The sequence below is a fragment of the Schistocerca americana genome, chromosome 8 (assembly GCF_021461395.2).
Source record: "Schistocerca americana isolate TAMUIC-IGC-003095 chromosome 8, iqSchAmer2.1, whole genome shotgun sequence".
Taxonomy (NCBI): domain Eukaryota; kingdom Metazoa; phylum Arthropoda; class Insecta; order Orthoptera; family Acrididae; genus Schistocerca; species Schistocerca americana.
In genome coordinates, this window is record NC_060126.1 from 143,764,828 (window position 1) to 143,787,644 (window position 22,817).

A 22,817-nucleotide genomic window follows, 5' to 3' on the forward strand; every position below is an offset into this window, starting at 1 on the left:
AGATGATGGTGACACGTCTGATCATGGACTGTTCAATCAACCAATACACCAGGAGAAACTGAAGAATCACAAATTATTGACCATTTCTTTAGATGACATACGTAAAAAGAATTAAACTTAAGGAAATTAAAATTGTACCTGCCTACTGAATTTACACAGATTAACAACGTTTAAAATATAAATACAGGAAAACAGTATCTGATTAAACACAAAGTAGAGAAAAGTCCCATTTCTTCAAAAAGATGAAAATTGTCAGAGTTGTACAATAAAGGTTACAGCACAGAAGTATGCTTGTGAGCAGATTCCAAGACATCAAGCATTATACCAAACCCACTATGAGTGTTGGATAGGGGAGGAAGGGATGAAGATTAAATGGGGGGGGGGGGGGGGGGGGGAGGGAGAGAATACTGTTAAGTTATTAAATAAAATGAAGATCTGCCTTAAAGAGGTCATACGACTAATTCAGCATTAAGAGGCAAAATAGATAAAGCACTTAACATCAGTACATGACACGTTGTTGAAACTCACATAAAATGAGAGCATTGACCGAAAACATAGAGTAACTGAGTTTCCACCAGAGAGCATCTGAGATTGTGGTGTGCTTGTGTACACTTTCACTTGCCACACTGCCACTGAGTGTGGCACGCTGCTAAGATCTTGTTCTGCCAAGCAAGGCTATAGCCAAGGTAGTGAGCTGCTGCTGACAGCATGGCATCAAAATTCTTGTAGTACACTGAATTTTTGAAGTAACTATTTTATCTCAATCTTTCACATGAGGTCCACATACTTCAAGTTCTTCCAAAATGTCTGTAAAATTTCAGAATATGTCTCTATAGGCCCCACTGAGTATTTAGTTTCATTTAGATTATCTCCAAATGCTGCCTTAGTGTTTCGTAGTGCTGGGTGGTTTTTAAATAGGATTTCAAAGGTTTTACCAGTCTGATCTACACTCCTGGAAATTGAAATAAGAACACCGTGAATTCATTGTCCCAGGAAGGGGAAACTTTATTGACACATTCCTGGGGTCAGATACATCACATGATCACACTGACAGAACCACAGGCACATAGACACAGGCAACAGAGCATGCACAATGTCGGCACTAGTACAGTGTATATCCACCTTTCGCAGCAATGCAGGCTGCTATTCTCCCATGGAGACGATCGTAGAGATGCTGGATGTAGTCCTGTGGAACGGCTTGCCATGCCATTTCCACCTGGCGCCTCAGTTGGACCAGCGTTCGTGCTGGGCGTGCAGACCGCGTGAGACGACGCTTCATCCAGTCCCAAACATGCTCAATGGGGGACAGATCCGGAGATCTTGCTGCCCAGGGTAGTTGACTTACACCTTCTAGAGCACGTTGGGTGGCACGGGATACATGCGGACGTGCATTGTCCTGTTGGAACAGCAAGTTCCCTTGCCGGTCTAGGAATGGTAGAACGATGGGTTCGATGACGGTTTGGATGTACCGTGCACTATTCAGTGTCCTCTCGACGATCACCAGTGGTGTACGGCCAGTGTAGGAGATCGCTCCCCACACCATGATGCCGGGTGTTGGCCCTGTGTGCCTCGGTCGTATGCAGTCCTGATTGTGGCGCTCACCTGCACGGCGCCAAACACGCATACGACCATCATTGGCACCAAGTCAGAAGCGACTCTCATCGTTGAAGACGACACGTCTCCATTCGTCCCTCCATTCACGCCTGTCGCGACACCACTGGAGGCGGGCTGCACGATGTTGGGGCGTGAGCGGAAGACGGGCTAACGGTGTGCGGGACCGTAGCCCAGCTTCATGGAGACGGTTGGGAATGGTCCTCGCCGATACCCCAGGAGCAACAGTATCCCTAATTTGCTGGTAAGTGGCGGTGCGGTCCCCTACGGCACTGCGTAGGATCCTACGGTCTTGGCGTGCATCCGTGCGTCGCTGCAGTCCGGTCCCAGGTCGACGGGGACGTGCACCTTCCGCCGACCACTGGCGACAACATCGATGTACTGTGGAGACCTCACGCCCCACGTGTTGAGCAATTCGGCGGTACGTCCACCCGGCCTCCCGCATGCCCACTATACGCCCTCGCTCAAAGTCCGTCAACTGCACATACGGTTCACGTCCACGCTGTCGCGGCATGCTACCAGTGTTAAAGACTGCGATGGAGCTCCGTATGCCACGGCAAACTGGCTGACACTGACGGCGGCGGTGCACAAATGCTGCGCAGCTAGCGCCATTCGACGGCCAACACCGCGGTTCCTGGTGTGTCCGCTGTGCCGTGCGTGTGATCATTGCTTGTACAGCCCTCTCGCAGTGTCCGGAGCAAGTATGGTGGGTCTGACACACCGGTGTCAATGTGTTCTTTTTTCCATTTCCAGGAGTGTATATACAGGGCATACATAAAGTCCAAGAACACTTTCAATTATTTACAGCACAAGAACCAAACATTGTACAGATATCATACATATGTCATTTTGAAGAGAAACCCTGAAAGTTTTTTTTTTCATGTATACCGTGACAGCGTAGTTTGGTAATTTGCCAATCATCAGCAATGGTCGCAAACATTGTGAGTTCAGCTGCGGAGCGAGCTTTCTCTGTGTTGGAGTTCAACAAAGACAAGTGTGCTACAGCTGTTCAACGGATGTTTAGAACCAAGTACGATAAGAAGCCACCAACAAGGAAGGCCATTTACCACTGGCACAACAAATTCGTTACAACGGGTTGCTTGTGCTCCACCCCATTCTCATTGTGAAGTTCGTGGGTACCTGAATGTGGAGCTGCCGCGTCAAAGGATCGACTGTGCTATAGAAGGGGACAGCTGTTTCATGAAATGGCCTCCTTAATCACCAGATCTCACTCCATGCGACTTTTTCTGTGAGGACACATTAAAGATCTGGTGTACGTACCGCCTCCTCAAACCTCCCCTTCCACCATCTGAACACATCTGGAATATACTCTACAAGCTATTCAAAACAATAATGTCCACTTATACTAGGACTCTTACCCATGTGAGCAGTTAAGGCAAGATAACAGGCATGAAAAATAGGAACACAGTGAAAAATATCACCTTTTGGATATGACATTTATGCAAACTACAAGCAAAATTGATCTTTACAATACTGTATAATTTTCACTGTGATAATACATACCTCTCAACATATTCATTACTATGAGGATCACACTCCTTCAATAATTTAATGAATTCTTCGTCAAGGCGCTCAACTACTGTAAGTATACACCCTCTTACTCGGTAAGGAGGCTTATCGTATTGCTCATTTTCCTCGAGCACCCCTTCTCCAATAATGATGTCCTGTGATGATAGCAAAGTGGCTATTGAAAGCTCTATGCTATCCAGAAGTCTGCGTAAAACAGAAGAATTATGTTAATCTTTTCATACCATTAAGACAATTTAAAAAAGAGAAACAATACACAGTAAGAAATAGAATGCTAAACATCTCAGCTTTCAACACAAAGGCTTTCATCGAAAGTAGAAAACTCATATACACATTCACACAAGCATAACTCTTTTACACGAAATCCATCTTTGGCTGCCAAGGCCAGACTGCGGTCTGCAACTATGCATGATGGGAGAAGTGATCTGGCATGGGTGGTGGGGGGTAAGGAGGCAGCATGGGGTGGAGAGGGGGAGGAAATGGTTAATATCTTTTATACACAAAGGACTGCTACAGATAATAAATTGAAGGTGTTGGTCCATGCTAGCAGAAAAAAGTGGGAGCACAGTAACCGGCCACAATAGGTTGTCTTGGTTAGTGGGGTTTCTGGACTTCAGGAAGCATGTAGAAGGCAGGAGAGTGGGGAAGGGAAGGGCTGAGAGGAGAGACCGAGGGAAGAAATCCTGAGCTGAATCCAAGGATTTGAGCAAGGACTGGAATCCAGTTGGATTTCTGGAATTTCCAAGAATCTCACTGTGGCCTTCGCAGACCAGAATAACTCTTCCAGATTCGTACAGAAATACAGAAATGGATCTCCCGTGTCTTGTCTCCCCCTCCCCCCCCCCCCCCCCCCCAAAAAAAAACACCGTCTGGCTACAAAGAAGCATTCTCTTTGTGACTTAGTACCACTAAAGACTGGAACAAACTGAATCACATTCTCCACCAAGGCTTCAACTATCTCTCATCATGCCTTGAAATGAGGTAATATTCTGCCCAACATGGTTTTCCACTGTCCACCGAACCCATGCAATATCATTGTCTATCCTTACTCCATCCCTGCTTCCAACCCACTGCCTCATAGCTCACATCCCTGCAACATACCATGATGCTGTCCCATACATCCTCCTATCGTCCCCACACTCCAGCCCAGCCACAGGCATTTCCTATCCTATCAAAGACAAGGCCAACTGTAATAGCAGTCACGCGATATACAAACTAAGCTAGAACCACGGTGCTGTTTTCTACATTAGCATGACAACTAACAAGCTTGCTCATTTGAGGCACACTACCAAAGGATGGTGGGTTTGCAACTGTTCAGTACCATGGAAAATGAACAATTTTTTATTTCGTCCATCTCAGTTGCACTGACATAAAATTTTTGCTGCAGTGGTTACTGATGTCAGGCTTACATGCCCATTCTAAAACCACATACCTTGTTATTAATGGTAACTACTCATACAATGTGGTGCTAAAAGACACGAATGTCTTCTGTAAAATAGGATACTGTGGCAGCGTTTAAATACTAACATGAAAAAAAATCACATATTTTCGAGTTAAAAATACACTTTTCCCACGTGAAAACACACTTTTTCCATGTTAAGTGACAGCATACTTTCCCTCGCAGCTGTACAAAATATCAATCTCTCGAATGATAACATGTTTTATAAACCAGCCAGAACTTCCTGGCACTATAGGATGCGGGAAAAAAGTGTTCTGGAGAGATCCTTGATGCATAGCAACATGTACACTTCGTATTTTCTTATTACAACAGTATAAATACGAATTCCACCAAATATAGCACGTTAGTTTCCAAAGCCCTTAAATCGAGATTGCAATACACTTCTGTCAGCCAATCATAACCCAGGTCACGTGATCTCACAAGCCAATGACAGCAGACATTCAGAGCATAGACACGCAATGTAGCCAGACAATAGCAACATCACTGTTAAGCAGCGCCAACACACAAAAATGAAAAGTTAAGGCTTCAAAGTAATATGTATATATCCAGTATAGCTCCAAGCAAAGCTAAGCTTTCATATATTATATTGGTCTCTTTGCACATTACCCTTTCAAATATATCAAACACAAATGAAATTTTTTAAATAATGACATAAATGGCTGGTCTCCGCAACCGAATTTTATCCAACTGGCTGGTCCTCAACGTATTGAGTTCTGAATTTGAGGCAAACTCTCTGCAATTTAAGATCTATAAAACATTTTAGTAACAAATGATCAGCAAATGTATATAGTACCTTTTTCAATATTTTGAAACATCAAATTGTAATATGTCTACTTGAGTATTTTTTGGTGAATCCTTAATTATGGACACTACATAATAGTTAGAAGCCACATGCATCTAGCAGCCCTATCCTCACACTACCATGTCCCTGTAGCTCCCACAACAAGTGCTACATCTTCCACTGCCCCTACCCTGCTATCCCTCCCCTGCCCCCGTCCCTGCCCATTGCTGCCTCCTTAGCCCCATCAGATTTCTTCTGTCATCAGGCACAGATGTAGCCCGTAGTCCGCCCACAGCGGCCCCAGAGACAGTGGACATATGTGTGAGTTGTGCTTGTGTGAATGTGTGTTTTCCCCTGTGGAAGAAGGCCTTTTGGCCCAAAAGTTTTTTGTTGTGCCTGTCTGTGACTCGATGTCTCCTCTATATAGAGTATAACAGTCTATCTTTTCATAATACTGTTGTTATTGTATCCTGGACTTTCTGCTGTTTGATACAATATGTCTCGTTCACAACAAGACCATTAGAGGTGAAGCATAATCGTACTGTACTTGGTAATACGCAGTTCTGAAAGAAGATTCTAGATCTGAAAACCTAAGGTACAGTGGAGTGCTGATGATTAACTGAACACAATCTGCATCAGAAATTCAATGTTCCTGCCAGATAATTTATTTTTGTTCTACAACTATGTTAAGTTACTCTCATTATCCCTCCTCCATGGTGTTGGTAACCAACCCGAACGTTATCACTGACAAATAAAGCCAATGTCTGGCACAAATCTATATTTGCATACTTACTTTGCCCAATATTCTGGCTTCATTGCATCTGAAACCTTTGGATTATAATCAAAGATTGCAGATACAATAGCAAGTTCTATTTTGACATATACAGCATGTCCCAAGTTGTGTACTTGAGCTATGCTATGCAGTTCATGCAGAAGTTCTATCTGTTCTCGTCGATCTGTGCGTTTTTTCCCTCTTGCTGCTATTATCTCATTCAACTTCTTAAGGACCAAATTTGTATCAATTTCAGCATCTTTTGCAAACATTTTTGGCTTCTCCTGTAAGAAAAGACAATGTGTGTCAAATACAATTTATACTACAATGACTAAAGCAAAGTGAATTTTGATGATAATCTATAAACATCATTCAGAAACAAACATCGAAAGACCGTTTGAAACAAACTCCATAGCAGAGGACATCTATGTCCTCAAAATGACTTTTCACTCTGCACAGCCATGTGCATTGGTTTCAAGTTTCCTGGTAATCAAAATTGGGATGTGAACCTGGAAACATCCACAGTCAATTGCTCACTGACTGAGCAACCCATGCATGACTCACGACTAGCTCTCACATCTTTAATTCTGCCAGGTATGCAGGACAACTTCTATTAAGTTTGTAAAGTAGGAGAGTGGTACCAGCAGAAGTAAAGCTGTGACAGCTGGTCATGAATGTTGCCCAGATAGCTTAGTTTATAGAACAATTGTTCACAAAAGGTAAAGGTTAAGGGTTTCTGTCTCAGTCCAATACATAGTTTTAATCTTCCAAAACGTTTTAACATTTATGTCTGTTGTAGATAACCAAAAGCTCATATCTATCCATCATCAATATCCTCTCATATATGTTTATGAAGGCAGAAAAATATAAACTGTAATTTTTAGGGAAAAGCAGGGTTCAACAGCCCAAGTTTCAAATGGACAAAGGTTGGGAAGAAAATAGGTATGTCCTTTTCGAAGGGACTATCGTGGCATTTTCCGTAATCAGTTAGCAAACACACAAAACCTGAATCGGATGGCATGACAGAGACTCGAATTTCACTCCTCTCAGATAGGAGTCCATTGGCTTAATACCTGTGCAACCTTCCTGGGCAACTACAATGAAAAAATGTCATCCAAATACCAGTAAAAAATCAATAATATACATATTTCATTTGTGGCTTTTTGTCATCTTTTAACAAATGCTTGGGCCAACCATATGCCTGATCCTGTAGCAGATATGATCTGCTTCTATGGCATATCAAATTTACTGGCATAGCTGCGAACAGGAGACAACGATATGACCAGATATCAAGTACATTTACTGTGAACCCAACACTTCATTTTTCCTAGTGTGGTAATACTTGATGGTCACTGCTAATTTCAGTCTGAAAATTGTGATTCTCATTTATTGTAGTCTGTGTTTGCTTCACTAGAGCAATGAAGCTTTTCCTTGAAAATACAGTCAAGACCGCATTTAATAATGCCAGTGTGACTGATAGGCGAGGGAACTAATGATACTGCCAAAGAACTGAGGTGCGAAAAAACTTCATTCTGTAATTTGAAAATTTGTACTTCCACAATAAAATTAGTTCTAGAGATTGCTCAACCTGTCTTCAATTCAACTGTGCTGTCCCAAATAAATGTTAAGAAGAGCAATCCCCAAATTCTAAATACTAAACTGAACTGTAACTTGCATACAGAAGTGCAGTTACCCAAAAAGAGGTAATGATGTATGAAGACCAATATTGTTAATCAATATTCAGAACAGGAAGTAAATTTCTGTTTCTGAAAAACATCTGTATAACATTAATAAGATGTCAAAATACACACGAAACTCCAAGTAATGACTCTCAGGCAATCTTTCTGAGGTAAGGGGCAGCAAGAAGAAAGTACACATTTACATTATATAACAAAAAGCAAGTTATAAGCATCTGGTGCAAAGATAACTTAAAGATGATTAGTGGCATCACTCAAAAGTAATGGAACCTAGGAGTACACCCTTTACCAATACCCGAGAGTAAAATGTTTCCACAATTTTTCTCTGTTCACTCTTCAATATTAAAAATGTGCCTTTTTGGACAATAACTGCGGCAGAGTAACTTCACTGCAGGGCTAAATTATTTTCTAACTAACCCTACAACAAATAAGATGATCTTATATCAGTACCTAAGATAGTAAAATTTAAATATTTTATGTTCCCTGCAAGAGCAAGTACATTCAGCTAGATATCCCTAAAGTGAAAACTGTTTTACTGAACTAGCTGAAGATGTTTATGCTATTTATTTTCTTGTCAAACAATTGAAGAAACAATATCTCCACAATTACTACAGTAGTAGACCTTGGGAGCAATATGCAACTTCACTCAATTTGTCCACATCATATGCTTTCAACTACGAGGTGGGAATAAATCAACATAACATATCGCAACTGGTAAACATTTTCCATAAAAAAAATTATTCTGCCAAAATACACACAAGCAAGTCACTGAAGTTTGGAAGGTAGGAGAAAGGTACTGGCAGCATTGAAGCAGTGGAAACAGGGTGTGGGTAGTACCTCGATAACTCACTCAGTAATAGTCCTGCCCACATAAGGCAATGCTCCAGGATATAATACTAGTTTGCAACATAGTTTCAACTTGCAGGAACTATCAAAGAAAGTAATATTAAACATTAATTTGTCTATGAAGAGTATAATGACATATCTTAGATTCATAGACAAAAATCCTTAGTTCATTACAAAGGATATCCCTTCTAAGACTTGTCAGGTGCACTTTCTTTCTTGTTTTGGCAAATGTATTCAATATGTACCTGGAGTCAGCACAAACGAACACTGACCATCATGTGATGCCCAGTATCGAAGGAAAGCATTGTTTTGGGTCTTGTTACAAACAAAATAATTTTTAAAGTGGAATTTTATGTGCCCATTCTACGGAATGGTCCCAAATTAGCCTAGAGTGATATTTGTTTTATCAATATATATCAACAGTGAAAGTAAGACATGAAGAAGAATCAGAACTCTAACAAAGACTGAGTGCTGCTGCATGGTGGTAGCAGACAGCACGGGCCAGGGCAGCATTTGAGTTGTTGCAAGAGTACTTGTTACTCTTTGTGTTTTACTGTCTCTGTCAATTTATATAGATAAAACAAATACCAAACTAGACTAATTTGAGACCATTCTATTGAATGGACATGTATACTTTCAAAAATAATAATAATTTTGTATGTTCATCGGGAAACAAACCGACACTTTATAACGACAGTGGGTGTCGCATGAGAGATTCGACTCCAGCTACACACAGCAAAAACCAAATTACGAATATCTGCCGAGACACCAGAGAAAATGCACCTGACGATTCCTAGGAAAGATACTCTGTATACCACAAACGGATATGACAATACACAAAACTTACTTATAGACAGTGCTTAGTTCATTCTGATATTTATATTACTTTCATTAATGAAATGTGCATGCTATTTTAAAGCAAATACAACTTACTGAAGGAATTGCAACACCCCCTCTAACAGTTTCCCATTCTCCTTCGGCATCTTCTTCTTCTTCCTTCCTCCGTGTTCTCTCTTTCTCCTTTCGTTCCTTTTTGTCTTTGCGTTCCTTTTTTTCCTCTTCCTCCTTGTCTGTAGTTCTAATAAGAAATAGGATAAATAAAGTGCAGTAGGCAATGACCCAAATACAAACACTTATTAGAATATCAGATATCTCCTATTCCCATTTTTCTTTCATACATACTTTTTCAAGAAGCGTTCTCGGAGATTCACGTTATACTTATCATCATCATCACTACTTTCCGATTCAGATTCGGTACTTGAACCCCAGTCAGTGGAACTATCACTTCCTTCATCTTCATCGCCAGATTTCTGTAAAATAAAAAAAATATTCTTATAAGTAAATCTGTTCATTAGAGATATAATACTATGTATAAATAGAGTAATCAAATAAAACTAACCTTCAAGAACTTGCTAGAATCAAAAGTGCTTCCTTCTGACCCAGCTTTCTTAAATGTAGCCGAGGGCTTCTCATCTTCTTCAGAATCTCCTTCATCTTCTAAAGATAGCAGAAAAAAATAGACATAATTTGTTGGTCACAACATCGTCATTACTACCACCAACACCACCACCACTATGCTCTGAAACCCTAGATGAAATTACAAAAATTGCAATTTAAAACACAGATTTTCAGAAACAACTGTAACCAATTGCCTTTTGTGATAGTTCAATTTTTATTATACCTGGATTAAAGTTGCCTAGCAATTCATCATCAGATGGTATACTATTTTGATGATAATTTGTAGCACTGTGGGGTTTGTCCTGCAGCTAGAGCAAGACGAAAAAAAACCAAAACAAGCAAGCACTGAAAGTAATGATGTATAAGAAATATTTTCATTCCATTAGAAGCAGTTAGTAGAATCCATTGGTTTAATCCTGATGCACAAGGTACTTTGAAAAATATAATTTCTACTTATGCTGACTACACAGCACTCTACAAACTTTGCACAGCAACAACTTCCAAGTGCTTAACAGGGTGTAAACAAATCAAAGTCCTAAGTTAAACTTCCACGTGCTTAACAGGGTGTAAACAAATCAAAGTCCTAAGTTAATGTTCCGGTCAACACTTGCAATTTGGAAAGTTGCACATGGATGCTTTGGTTGGTATGGTACTCAGCGCCGTGGGTTTCGAATCCGTGCTAGATGGCATGGAACTCAATGATCACTAGAAGTCACTGCAGCAGTCACACCGTAAGCCATGGCTGCGGGCGCTCCTGGGCCCGAGTCTAACGTGAGGGCGCGACTGTGGAGCACGTGGTCCCAGCAGCCAATAGAGATATAACCTGTTGTGTATTTAGGCAGCTGCATCTCACTCAGCGAGATAGTCTGGTATTCGCGTTGATTCAGTTGACATCTCGCTTACAGACATTGTGTTTACGTTGAGTGTGCTTACTTCCCTTTTACAACTGTGCGTTACTTCAGTTTTGTGAGGTTGTCTCTTGTGGCCCTGGCGCTTAATACTTTCTTGTTGATCTTGGCGTCTTGCTTGGTTGTCTGTCGTTGTGCGTGTCCTTCCATTCCCATTTGTTCGTATTGTTTGTTCGCGGGCCGCTCCCATACGTCCCGCCGCGATTGCATTAGCAGCAAGCCCGCGAATAAAATATTTATATGAACTCATCTTTAATGTATTAGTTCCCATAGAGTACGACATTAAGGAATGCCGGCCAGAATGGAACTTATTTAAGGGCTTGATTTTGTCCACCACACCTAGAACATTATTGTTTCTTCTCTAAGCTCTCTACTTCAGTGGTTGTCCCACTGTACAGCATCAAGGTGTTACCAACAACATAGCAGTGATAATAAATTATTTAATGAAACCATAGTTGCTACTCACCATATAACCGAGATGCTGAGTCGTAGAAAGGCACAAGAAAAAGACTGTGGGAAAGTTAGCTTTCGGCCAAAAAGGCCTTTGTCAATAGTAAACAACACACACACACACACACACACACACACACACACAATGTCCACAGTCTCCTACAGCTAGAGCCTGTTACATTCCATCAGCATAGAGGCCAGCTACTGCCCATTGCTCAACAATCATTCTGATGCAGATTTTGTTATTAACAGTAACTAACTGTGGGATAATATAATCTCGAGCAAATCCATTCACATGTACATTTCTATATTACTTAACTTCTTATGACCTAATACATTATTTTTTATTATTCAATTTGTGTCTGTTATAGGTATGTTAGTGTACATGTTAATTAGGCAGAGGTATGTAAACCTTCTTTGGTGATGTCTCTGATGCTGTCAGTTGATAACTGTTCTTTATAGAGTAGTTGGTTGTATATGTCTAGGATATTATGAGAATTTCATTTTTTTAGTGATTTTGAATCAAGGACCATTTACTGAATTGAAAATTGGGGCTTACTGGGTGTCAAGTGTTGCAAATTTTGGGCTGTATCCGAGCTTTGGGCTGCAAGATTTATTGTTATGCAGTTAATGGCTTCATTGGTTGTTAGAAGACAGTTGGAGTGTTAAACAGAGGTTTTATTCTAGCTTGGTATTTGGGGATGGTATTTAATACCAATTCAATTATACCATTATTTTTTAAAAATCTAAAGTATTCTCTCATGCATTATCATGCCTATGCCACCTTTGCCTGACTTAGTTTCTGAGGAAGTACATATGGAACACAACATTGCATGGAAGTGAATCATTAAATATGTGAAGACGAGAAAAGAAGAGACTCAAAGCTTTTGAGATGTAGTATGACGAAAGTGTGGTGTCACCGCCAGACACCACACTTGCTAGGTGGTAGCCTTTAAATCGGCCGCAGTCCGTTAGTATACGTCGGAACCGCGTGTCGCCACTATCAGTGATTGCAGACCGAGCACCGCCACACGGCAGGTCTAGAGACACTTCCTAGCACTCGCCCCAGTTATAGAGCCGACTTTGCTAGCGATGGTTCACTGACAAAATACGCTCTCATTTGCCGAGACGATAGTTAGCATAGCCTTCAGCTACATCATTTGCTACGACCTAGCAAGGCGCTATTATGAGTTGCTATTGATATTGTGAAGAATGTACAGACAAGAGCTACATTAAACATTAATGGATTAAAGTTAAGTATTCTACCAGTTACCTCCTTTTTTCTAAGTTCTAATTACCTTGTCCTGTTCCAGACCTCACGCCAGCCTGCGTGAACTAAACGCGTGCCTTTCGGCTTCCTCTATTCATACGGGTTGGCTCTTCTGCCAATCCTCAACAGAAAGAATGCTAAAAATTAAGTGAATAATAAGAGATAAGAATGTTTTTTGAGGAACTGGAACAGAAAGGGAACATGGAAAAAGCCGACTAGATGAAGGGACTGGGTTAAAAGATGTATTAATGACATCAGATATAGTACTTCAGGGAGCTGTAGAGAAAGGCAGAGACTGGAATACCAGATGAATATTACTCTCTTTCCAATTCTGAAGGTGGCAGGGAGCAAAAGGCTATTTACAATTTTTATAGAAACCAGACGGCACTTATAAGAGTCGAGGGGCACGAAAGGGAAGCAGTGGTTGGGAAGGGAGTGAGACATGGTTGTAGCCTATCCCTGAAGTGCTTCAGTATGTATATTAAGCAAACAGTAAAAGAAACAAAAGAAAAACTTGGAGTAGGAATTAAAATACACAGAGAAGAAACTAAAACTTTGAGGATTGCCAATGACATTGTAATTCTGTCTGAAACAGCAAAGGATCTGGAAGACCTGTTGAACAGAATGGAAAGTGTCTGGAAAGGAGGATATAAAATGAACATCAACAAAACCAAAACGAGGATAATGGAATGTAGTCTAATTAAATCAGGAGATGCTAAGGGCATTATATTAGGAAATGAGAAACTTCAAGTAGTAGATGAGTTTTGCTATTTGGGGAGCAAAATAACTGATGATGGTCGAAGTAGAGAGGATATAAAATGTAGGCTTGCAATGGCAAGGAAAGTATTTCTGAAGAAGAGAGACACCAAGTACAGATTTAAGTGTCAGGAAGTCTTTTCTGTAAGTATTTGTACGGAGTGTAGCAACGTTTAGAAGTGAAGCATGGACGATAAATAGTTTAGAGAAGAAGAGGATAAAAGCTTTCGACATGTGGTGCTACAGAAGAATGCTGGAGATCAGACGGATAGACCATGTAACTAATGAGGAGGTTCTGAATAGAATTGGGGAGAAGAGGAATTTATGGCACAACTTGACTTGAAGAAGGGGATTGGTTGGTAGGACATGTTCTGAGGCATCAAGGAATCACCAATTTAGTATTGGATAGCAGTGCTGAGGGTAAAAATGGTAGAGGGAGACCAAGAGATGAATACATTAAGCAGATTCGGAAGGATGTAAGTTGCAGTAGGTACTTCGAGATGAAGAAGCTTGCACAGGATAGGGTAGCATGGAGAGCTGCATCAAAAGAGTCCCTGGACTGAAGACCACAACAACATTGGGGTTTTAGGGCTGTGCAGCATTTATTACTTTCAATTTAGAATTGCCCCCTATTTTAATTGATTTAAAATTCCTGCCAGTCTTAAAAATGGCCATGTATTCGATGCCGCGGGAAACCTATCTCTATCTGGCAAAATTGGATTCAACTGGCAGCAGCAGGGCACTGATGTGATGAACATTAGTTGTAGGGATTCACAAGCTTGCTAACACTGTCTCCATCCTGCTCCACCATCACAAACCCAAAACACTGTCTCATCTATAATGTGTCATTGCAGTCTATGGTGATAGTGAACTTTATTTTGAAAACGAATTGTGTTGTTGGTAACAGCACAACATTTTTGCTTGTAGCTAGTTTCATAATGGAAAAAATAAAAAGTTTTCATCTGATGCAGGCTCTAAATTGAAAGAAACAGCATATGCAGATGAACATGTGAACAGAGCAGCTAAGCGGCATTTTTGCCCTCCACCAACAGAAAAAAAAACACTGACTGGCAGGCTAGTAAAGAAGACCTGAAGAAAATGAAGACTAAGTGTGCAAATAGAGGACTGAATGCAAAGTGGCCAAAACAAGAAAATTATGAATTGAAATTGATTCACGGACACCATCAAAATGGCACTGGAATTCATACAAAAATGATTCAAATACATGCTCATAAACTAGCACTACTACTGAACTTAACAGACTTTGGAGTTGATTGGTGCTGTAGATTTATGAAGCATCATGGACTTAGCATGCGAACCAAAACCAAAAATCTCAGAAAATGCCACAAGAGTACGAAGAGAATATTAGCTTTCTCTCGTTTTTTATTCAACACTGAATGAAAACCAGTGTGATGCTAAGCCAAATAGCGGATATGGACAAAACTTCTCTGACATTTGATGTGTCAAGTAATGGAACTGTTGCGGTGCTAAAACTGTAACTATAAAAAAGTGGAGATGAAAAAATGCACTACTCTGTTGTCTTTCCATGTTGTGCTGCTGGTCCCAAATTTAATCCAATGACCATATTCAAGTGCAAAACAATGCCAAAAACTTCTGTAATACTGCCAGATGGTGGTGTTCACATACATGACAAGGGTTGGGTGCATCAGGCTAGTATAAAATAACCTAACCTAACCTAGTCCTCTTCTTGCGCTAGATCAGATTATTATTTGTCATTTGAAAAATTCTGTGAAAGAGTAATTGAGAGAGGGAAACACAGAGCTTGCTGTTATTCCAGAAGGACTTACTTCGCAAACGCAACCTCCTGATGTCTCGATAAACAAACCATTTAAAGTGTGCATGAGAGAGGGAAGGACCAAATGGCAGATCGATGAAACCCAACATGAATTCATGCTGAAGGGAGCTTTAAAATGACCTACACTCAAGAAAGTGAATCAGTGGGCAAAACAGTTGTGGTCTAGAGTGAGAGAAGACATTATTGTTAAATCTTTCAAGAAGTGCATAATAAGTAACACTTTTGATGGCAATGAAAACCATCTTATATATGAAGAGGACAATAACAACGACAAAGAAGGAGAAGAAAAAAAGATCAGATGATGATTTTCAGGGATTTTAAAGGTCAGTTCAGATTTATAAACCAAGAATTTTTTTGTAATCTGGCTTTGCAACCTAGTAACAAAAATGTTAAAAATATTGTTTTTAAAAAACTGCTTAAAAATTAAGGTGTCTCCCATAATCCATAGTGTCTTATAGTACATAAAATATGGTAAATAATACATCAAATGGAAGAGCAACTCAGTTTTGTTCAAATACCTGTACGCATGCACATCCACCATTTCCTCTGCCTTTCACTAAAAAGTGCTAGTAACAAAGATGGTGACTAGGGTGAGCAGAAAGCATTTTATATTTGCAAGGACTGAATCTGCAGTTACAATGCAATGTGTATTCCGTATTAAGTTCCACTGTTATCCTATAAGTGACGATAACAGGTATAGATGGTATCATCAGTTTAAAGACACCAGCTGTCTTGGGAACGGGAAAAGTGCAGAACAATGAAGAGTGACTGAAAAATGTGTTGAACAAGTGAGATCGAGTTTCACGCATGGACCCAAAAATCAGCCTACTTATGAATTAGCAATTGCAGTGCCATCTGTGTGGAGACTTTTATTAAGACATTTACAACTATTCCATTATTATTTGCAGATGTTACAAGTTCTAAATCATAAGGCTATGCTTCACGTGCCAAATACACAAACAAAATGTTTGAGCATGATGCAGATTTTTTGGATCTTGTCATCTTCAGTGGTAAATCGTCATTTCAGCTATGTGGAAAAGTAAACATACACAATGTGCACATCTGGAGGTAAGCAAATAAGCATGAGATGGTACAGATGAAAGGTTCACCTAAACTGAATGTTTTTGTGCCGTGTCCCAAGATTTCTTTGTCGGTGAAGCAACAGTAACTGAAATTTCTTACCTTGTTGCACTAGAACTATGGCTCTTCCTTCATTTGGAAGAAACAGAACCATAGAACTTTATTTGGCAGCTAGATGGTACACTGCCTCACTGGCGTAACTCAGTGTGCAACTGGTTAAATGACATTATATCCGACTGCTGGACTGGTTGCAAGGGGCTGGATGACAAAGCCTTTTTCGCATGGGCAGCATGTTCACCCAATCTGTCACCACACCATTTTTATCTTAGGCGGATCATGAAAAGTCCTGTGTATGTGCCTCCGCTATCAGCTAATCTAGCTGATTTAATAAACACGATTGAATCAACTCTTGCAACAATTACTCCAGACACACTGATCAAGGTTTGGGAAGAACTCGCCTATTGATTATTTATGCCATGTGACATATGGTGCTGACATTTAACACTTATAAGAAAAACTGCTCGACTTACTCTTTCATTTGACATATTATTTATAATTGTAAGTTGAATGTGATAAGTGCCACAAAGCCTTAAAAGCCTGGGATTCCTCTTGAAACACCCAGAAAATCCAACAAATAACTGACGGCATGGTAAGTGTTGAGATTAAGTTGTGGTAGGCCCAATCATATGAAACAGAAAACTGATAACAAAAAGATTCAGCTGCATATTATCATCATTATTACTTATCTTTTACATCAAAGAAACAATGAAGGAAGCAAAAAAGTAATTCCAGACTAGGAACAAAAGTGCAACGGGAAGAGACAGCTGTGTCATAGTTCATAATGAACATAGCCTTTCTGGCTTAAAGCAGGGATTTGGTTGGGTTGTTTGGGGGAAAGAGACCAAACTGTGAGGTCATTGATCTCATCGGATTAGGGAAGGATGTCGGCCGCGCCCTTTCAATGGAACCATCCCGGAATTTGCCTGGAGCGATTTAGGGAAATCACGGAAAACCTAAATCCGGATGGCCGGACGCGGGATTGAACCGTCGTCCTCCCGAATGCGAGTCCAGTGTCTAACCACCCTGCTCGGTAAAAGCAGGGATTCCCACACTTTTTGTCACTGCGTAGCATTTGACATCATTAAAAATTGGAGTGTACCACTACAGCCTGTTCACTCTTTAATGAACCCTGAAGTGGAAGGTTCAGCAATGACTGCCACAGGGATGAGAAACGGCACGGGGGGAATAATTTTTCACCATATCACTCAGTGCTGACAACACATACCAGTACAGTGCCGAGCAATTACTATGTACGGTAGAAGTGTGACACACATAAGTAATGAGATTTAGTGGAAGCCTTTTTTTTTTTTTTTTTTAAAAAAAAAATTCATACTTGTAGCAAATGATATAAAGTTAAATTAAGCTGGTTGAGACACAAATATTCAATGAATAAAAAAGAAATAACATTTAAAATACTTATTAAACTTTTACAACACAAATAATATAAAACAGTTGCACAAGAGAGAAGTAACTCCACGTTCAGCCTGTCAAAGATACCTTCTAAACAGACCAACATTTATAACAACTGATAATTAGCGAAAAAATTTGTGTGTTTGTTTTTGTCACCTAGAAAAATAAAATTTTCCAATCTCAGTTCCATCATTCAGTTAAAAATCTTGCAATGAGAGAGCCATCTTACTTCAGTGTGAAGAAGCAAACTTTTAAATTTACGTCCCATATCTTCACACAATAGTGTAAATATCCACGAGTTTAAGAGCTCTTGTCTTGATGAAGTTTATTACCTTTATGGCATCTGTCAAAACAATATGAAGAGTCTCGGGTGTATCCTTAAAAGGCAATGCTTCTTGCTGTATTATACGATATCTGCTTTGACAATCAGGCCCAATTTTCTTCACTTTTGCTGCCAGCTCAGCTAAGTGACCAAACATTTCCCTTGGCCCCTTCTGTACAAATGCTAACATATATTTGCGAAAGAATAACTACTTTTAACAAATAATCACATTCAAAATGTTTTCTGCTGTAGCATTTGACTCCAGTGATTTGCAAAATAAAAACTCTTCTCTTATATTTTCATGATATGAAAACATACAAAGACAGGTAACCCTGCCATTTTTGTGACATCTGTACTCTTAAATATTTTAGAAGATGAAATACACGCACTCTTGCAATTGTAATAACAATTTTTCTTCACTATTGGAAAACATGTCTTCAATTCTCCTGTTTCCCCATTTCTTTGGCCACATTTTCCATCAATTCTGCTTGAACCACATTGCTAGACATGGGTAAGAGACACTCACCAATTGTGTGAGTTCTTCCTCCTAGTAAAGTCTGAGATTTTTATCGGGTTAGTATGAGTGTTAATAGAATTTACCATGAATTGTGATTCTTTTCACAAAACACAGATTTTCTCAGAAAAAAGTAAATTTATCAACTAACTCAGAGAACTTGGATAACAAATGGAACATGGATAACATAAAAAAAAACACTTTGTGCTTTGATTTGAAAGCATTTCTAATTGTACTACATGCTGGGGAATCGGCTTTAAAAACACTTCACGTTAACTTAAAAACACAATCGTGTACAAGTCACACAATAAAGTTAGTATCATAGGGCCACATACAACGAAGTGACAATAACAAAAATAAAATATTTACTTTGTAATGACTGCTGCAGTGGCACACATTAGTACACCACATAATTTGGGAGCAGTTGCAAAGTACCATGAAAACTTTCAGCTACATACAGGCGAGACCCCATAAAAATATCTCCAACATCAATACAAGATGAATAATTCCTGGCCAAGGCAATGACAATCAATGAAGGGAGAGTGCTGAGGGTACAATCCGACCTTCCTGTATCCTATGTACAATCCGAAACAAACATTCTGCAGTAAACCCATTTCCTTTAACATTATATACATGCCTCTTTTACCAATCAGTTTTCTCACTATCATTTTACTTTAAAAATAAGAGAATGATTTTACTTATACGGGAATGGTTTGTTTACTTGTACGTGTACCGCCTGAAACATCCTTGCATACTGCAGTCTGGAAACCCCTGGTCTCAAGGAAAGAAGAGTTATAAAACCTGTCAATGCAACTGACCCCTGACTTTGTACGTGAACTGTGTCACAGCTAAAGAAAACAAAGACAATATGGATCAATAATGTTAGAACAGACTGGTGAGCTGCTAAATGCTAAAATTAAGAAGATATAGTACGAGAGTGAAATATTTCAGTTGAGGCAAGAAAAAGAATACAAAGAGTACAAGCACTGGCTAAGAAGCCTTTGAAACTTCCTGGCAGATTAAAACTGTGTGCCGGACCGAGACTCTAACTCGGGACCTTTGCATTTCGCGGGCAAGTGCTCTACCACCTGAGCTACCCAAGCACGACTCACACCCCCTCCTCACAGCTTTACTTCCGCCAGTACTTTGTCTCCTACCTTCCAAACTTTACAGAAGCTCTCCTGCGAACCTTGCAGAACTAGCACTCCTGAAAGAAAGTATATTGTGGAGACATGGCTTAGCGACAGCCTGGGGGATGTTTCCAGAATGACATTTTCACTCAGCAGTGGAGTGTACGCTGATACGAAACTTCCTGGCAGATTAAAGCTCAGATGGTAGAGCACTTGCCCGTGAAAGGCAAAGGTCCCGAGTTCGAGTCTCGCTCTGCCACACAGTTTTAATCTGCCAGGAAGTTTCACATCAGCACACACTCCACTGCAGAGTGAAAATCTCATTCTGATAAGAAGCCTTTCTTCTTCTGAGAAAGGAGTTTCCAAAACTGTATGGTAAGTCAACAGCAACGTTCATAAGCGAAATACAGACCGACAGAAAATCCAATTTAAAAAAAAAAAGAGAGAGGGAACATTTGACATGTGGTACAGCAGAAAAAAAAAATTAAAAATTTAGTAACAGATAACTTGTTCTACAGGAGGTACTAGAAAGAAAAGGACAGGAAAGGCATCTATGAAAAATCTTTACCATAAGATAGAGATGGGCTCAGGTATATATAAATCTTGTTATTGAAAGGGGACAACAAGTGGGAAAAATACCACTAGTATAAAGCACTTGTTCAGCATAGGAAGAAAAGAAACTTTAAATAAACATCATAATATTTAAAACAATAAACTCACCTTTAACATCTTCTTCTTCATCATCGTCCTGATCCGGATTTTCTCTGAACTTGGAAATATCATCTTCAAATTCCTTATTGTATTTTCGTAATTTTTGCCGAAGAGATGTCAGAGATTTTGAGTTATTTTTTGACATGTTTTTCCTGTAATTAACATTTGGCTTCAGAGAAGTCTACCTACATTTTAGTGGAAATGATAATTTCTAGGAAATATGTAACCAGGGTGTAATATTTTGAGGTTTATACCTTCCTTCACGATCTTCCCACATTTCATTAATGAAATCTTCCATTTCAACAAGACAACGAATAAAAAATCGTGGATTCTGTCCATTTTCTTCCTTATTTATAACAGGGATAGCTTTCGTATGGGCTCGCTGTAGATCTTCAAAACCTGCCACAAAATGTTTAGTTTGACTAAGATGAACATTTTCAAACATCTATGAAAATTTACATACACCTATCTAAAGGATAAATATTTTCTATGGAAACAACCAAGTACAATGTCTGTTCATCCCGTTTCTTCTAGCACTAACCATCACGACCATCATTTTCATATGTCAACACAAACAGTGGAGGAATACAAAAGTGTTCTCAAAATCAGAACACAATAACTTAGAAAACTGAAATCTGTGTTTATTAATCACCCAACAAAGTAATGTTACCACTTTATAATAGGTACTTACCATCTATAATGTACTTACTGGAAGATCAAAGTTTGTGTAGGATATGTAATTTTTACTGCCAGGCAAGTAATATTCAGATATATGTTAATATTTTCTATATTCATATTTTTGACAAGGGTTGGCAAAATGAGGAAAAACATCACGAAGTGTAAGTACACTGCCACTACAATTCTTTAAAATCACAAACCAACCGGCATTTGCAGTTGCAAGAATGGAGGTGAAATGTAAAATCATTTTGAGGTTTAACAACAAATAGTTCTGGATGCATTTGAATTAGTAAGTACCTATTACATAGTCTGAGTTTCTTCCAATACTGAACTTATACACCTGTCTGTATGGCAGGGCATGATAAGAGTACAGTTTGTGAACAACATATATTATTCCTCCCATCCTCATCCTAGGATTGCAGAGGATGGAGCTGCCCTTCCCGGCCTGTCACTGGATATACCCTTGGTAGTGGGGAAAAAAATCTGGTTTCTCCAAAAGTTTGCCATTTATGCTATCAGCAACAGTATCACTATGGCTTTTTAGTTAATTTTATACCTTACATTAAACATAACTCAATTTTTTTATATGGGCTACATTTACATATTTATGCAGCTCACTAAAACACTTACTTGACAGCATGCTGCTCATATCCTTGATTTTCTTATAGTTCCTTATTTGCTTTATTATGTTGGTAAGCTCTTCATATCTTTTCTCCTTGGCAGATCTGACAACTCGTTTTGTATCTTCTTCTTCATCACTAAACTGCAACATTTAGGGGAAAAAAAAAAAAATTGGAAGTTTACTACACAGCTCGGTTTACACAAAGTTTGGGTCTTTTTAAGTGAGCAGTAGAGAAAAATATCACACACTATGATGCCACTGGGAGAGCTGTCCACACAATAACAAACAAAATGTACTTTATGATAACAATTATTTATGGATCACCAATGCAGAACTGTACGTGGTATTTAATTTTACTGTACAAAAGAGAGAACATAAATATGAATCTAATGAATAATAAAACAGAGAACTATATGAAATGTAACAGTCAGTCATTTTTGTGGTTTTTAAAGAACTTGTGTGCAACCAGTTAGCTGACTGTTACATTTAGTGGCCGAGCAGTTAAAGGCACTACAGTCTGGAACCGCACGACTGCTATGGACGCAGGTTCGAATCCTGCCTCGGGCATGGACATGTGTGATGTCCTTAGGTTAGTTAGGTTTAAGTAGTTCTAAGTTCTAGGGGACTTATGACCACAGCAGTTGAGTCCCATAGTGCTCAGAGCCATTTTTGTTACATTTAATATAATTTCATGCACGGTTGCTGAGTGCAAGGCCACGAAATGTTTAAAACATTAAACAGAGAACCATAAATGAGTCAAAATTGTCTGTTTTTGTTCAAAACATACATTAAGTTATATTCAAACATATTATTCAGCAAAAATTGTGAATATAACAACAATGTTAAAAGTTTCCATGTCTAAATCATGACCAACATGATATGCTCAAAATTATAAGAACATCGCTAAATTGATGAAGT

At 39.4% G+C, this 22,817-nt stretch overlaps 1 protein-coding gene across 1 annotated transcript in view; it reads right to left on the minus strand.

Moving 5' to 3' along the window:
- Positions 1-22,817, minus strand: part of LOC124544670 (eukaryotic translation initiation factor 3 subunit C) — a 66,348-nt gene that overhangs the window by 38,993 nt on the left and 4,538 nt on the right. Inside the window, exons 3-10 of the mRNA XM_047123290.1 lie at positions 21,908-22,040; positions 20,854-20,998; positions 20,609-20,751; positions 10,114-10,211; positions 9,897-10,024; positions 9,648-9,792; positions 6,193-6,455; positions 3,136-3,345 (exon numbers count right to left, since the gene is read on the minus strand). Of these exons, the coding sequence (XP_046979246.1) occupies positions 3,136-3,345; positions 6,193-6,455; positions 9,648-9,792; positions 9,897-10,024; positions 10,114-10,211; positions 20,609-20,751; positions 20,854-20,998; positions 21,908-22,040 (1,265 nt within the window). The remainder of the gene's footprint in view (positions 1-3,135; positions 3,346-6,192; positions 6,456-9,647; positions 9,793-9,896; positions 10,025-10,113; positions 10,212-20,608; positions 20,752-20,853; positions 20,999-21,907; positions 22,041-22,817) is intronic.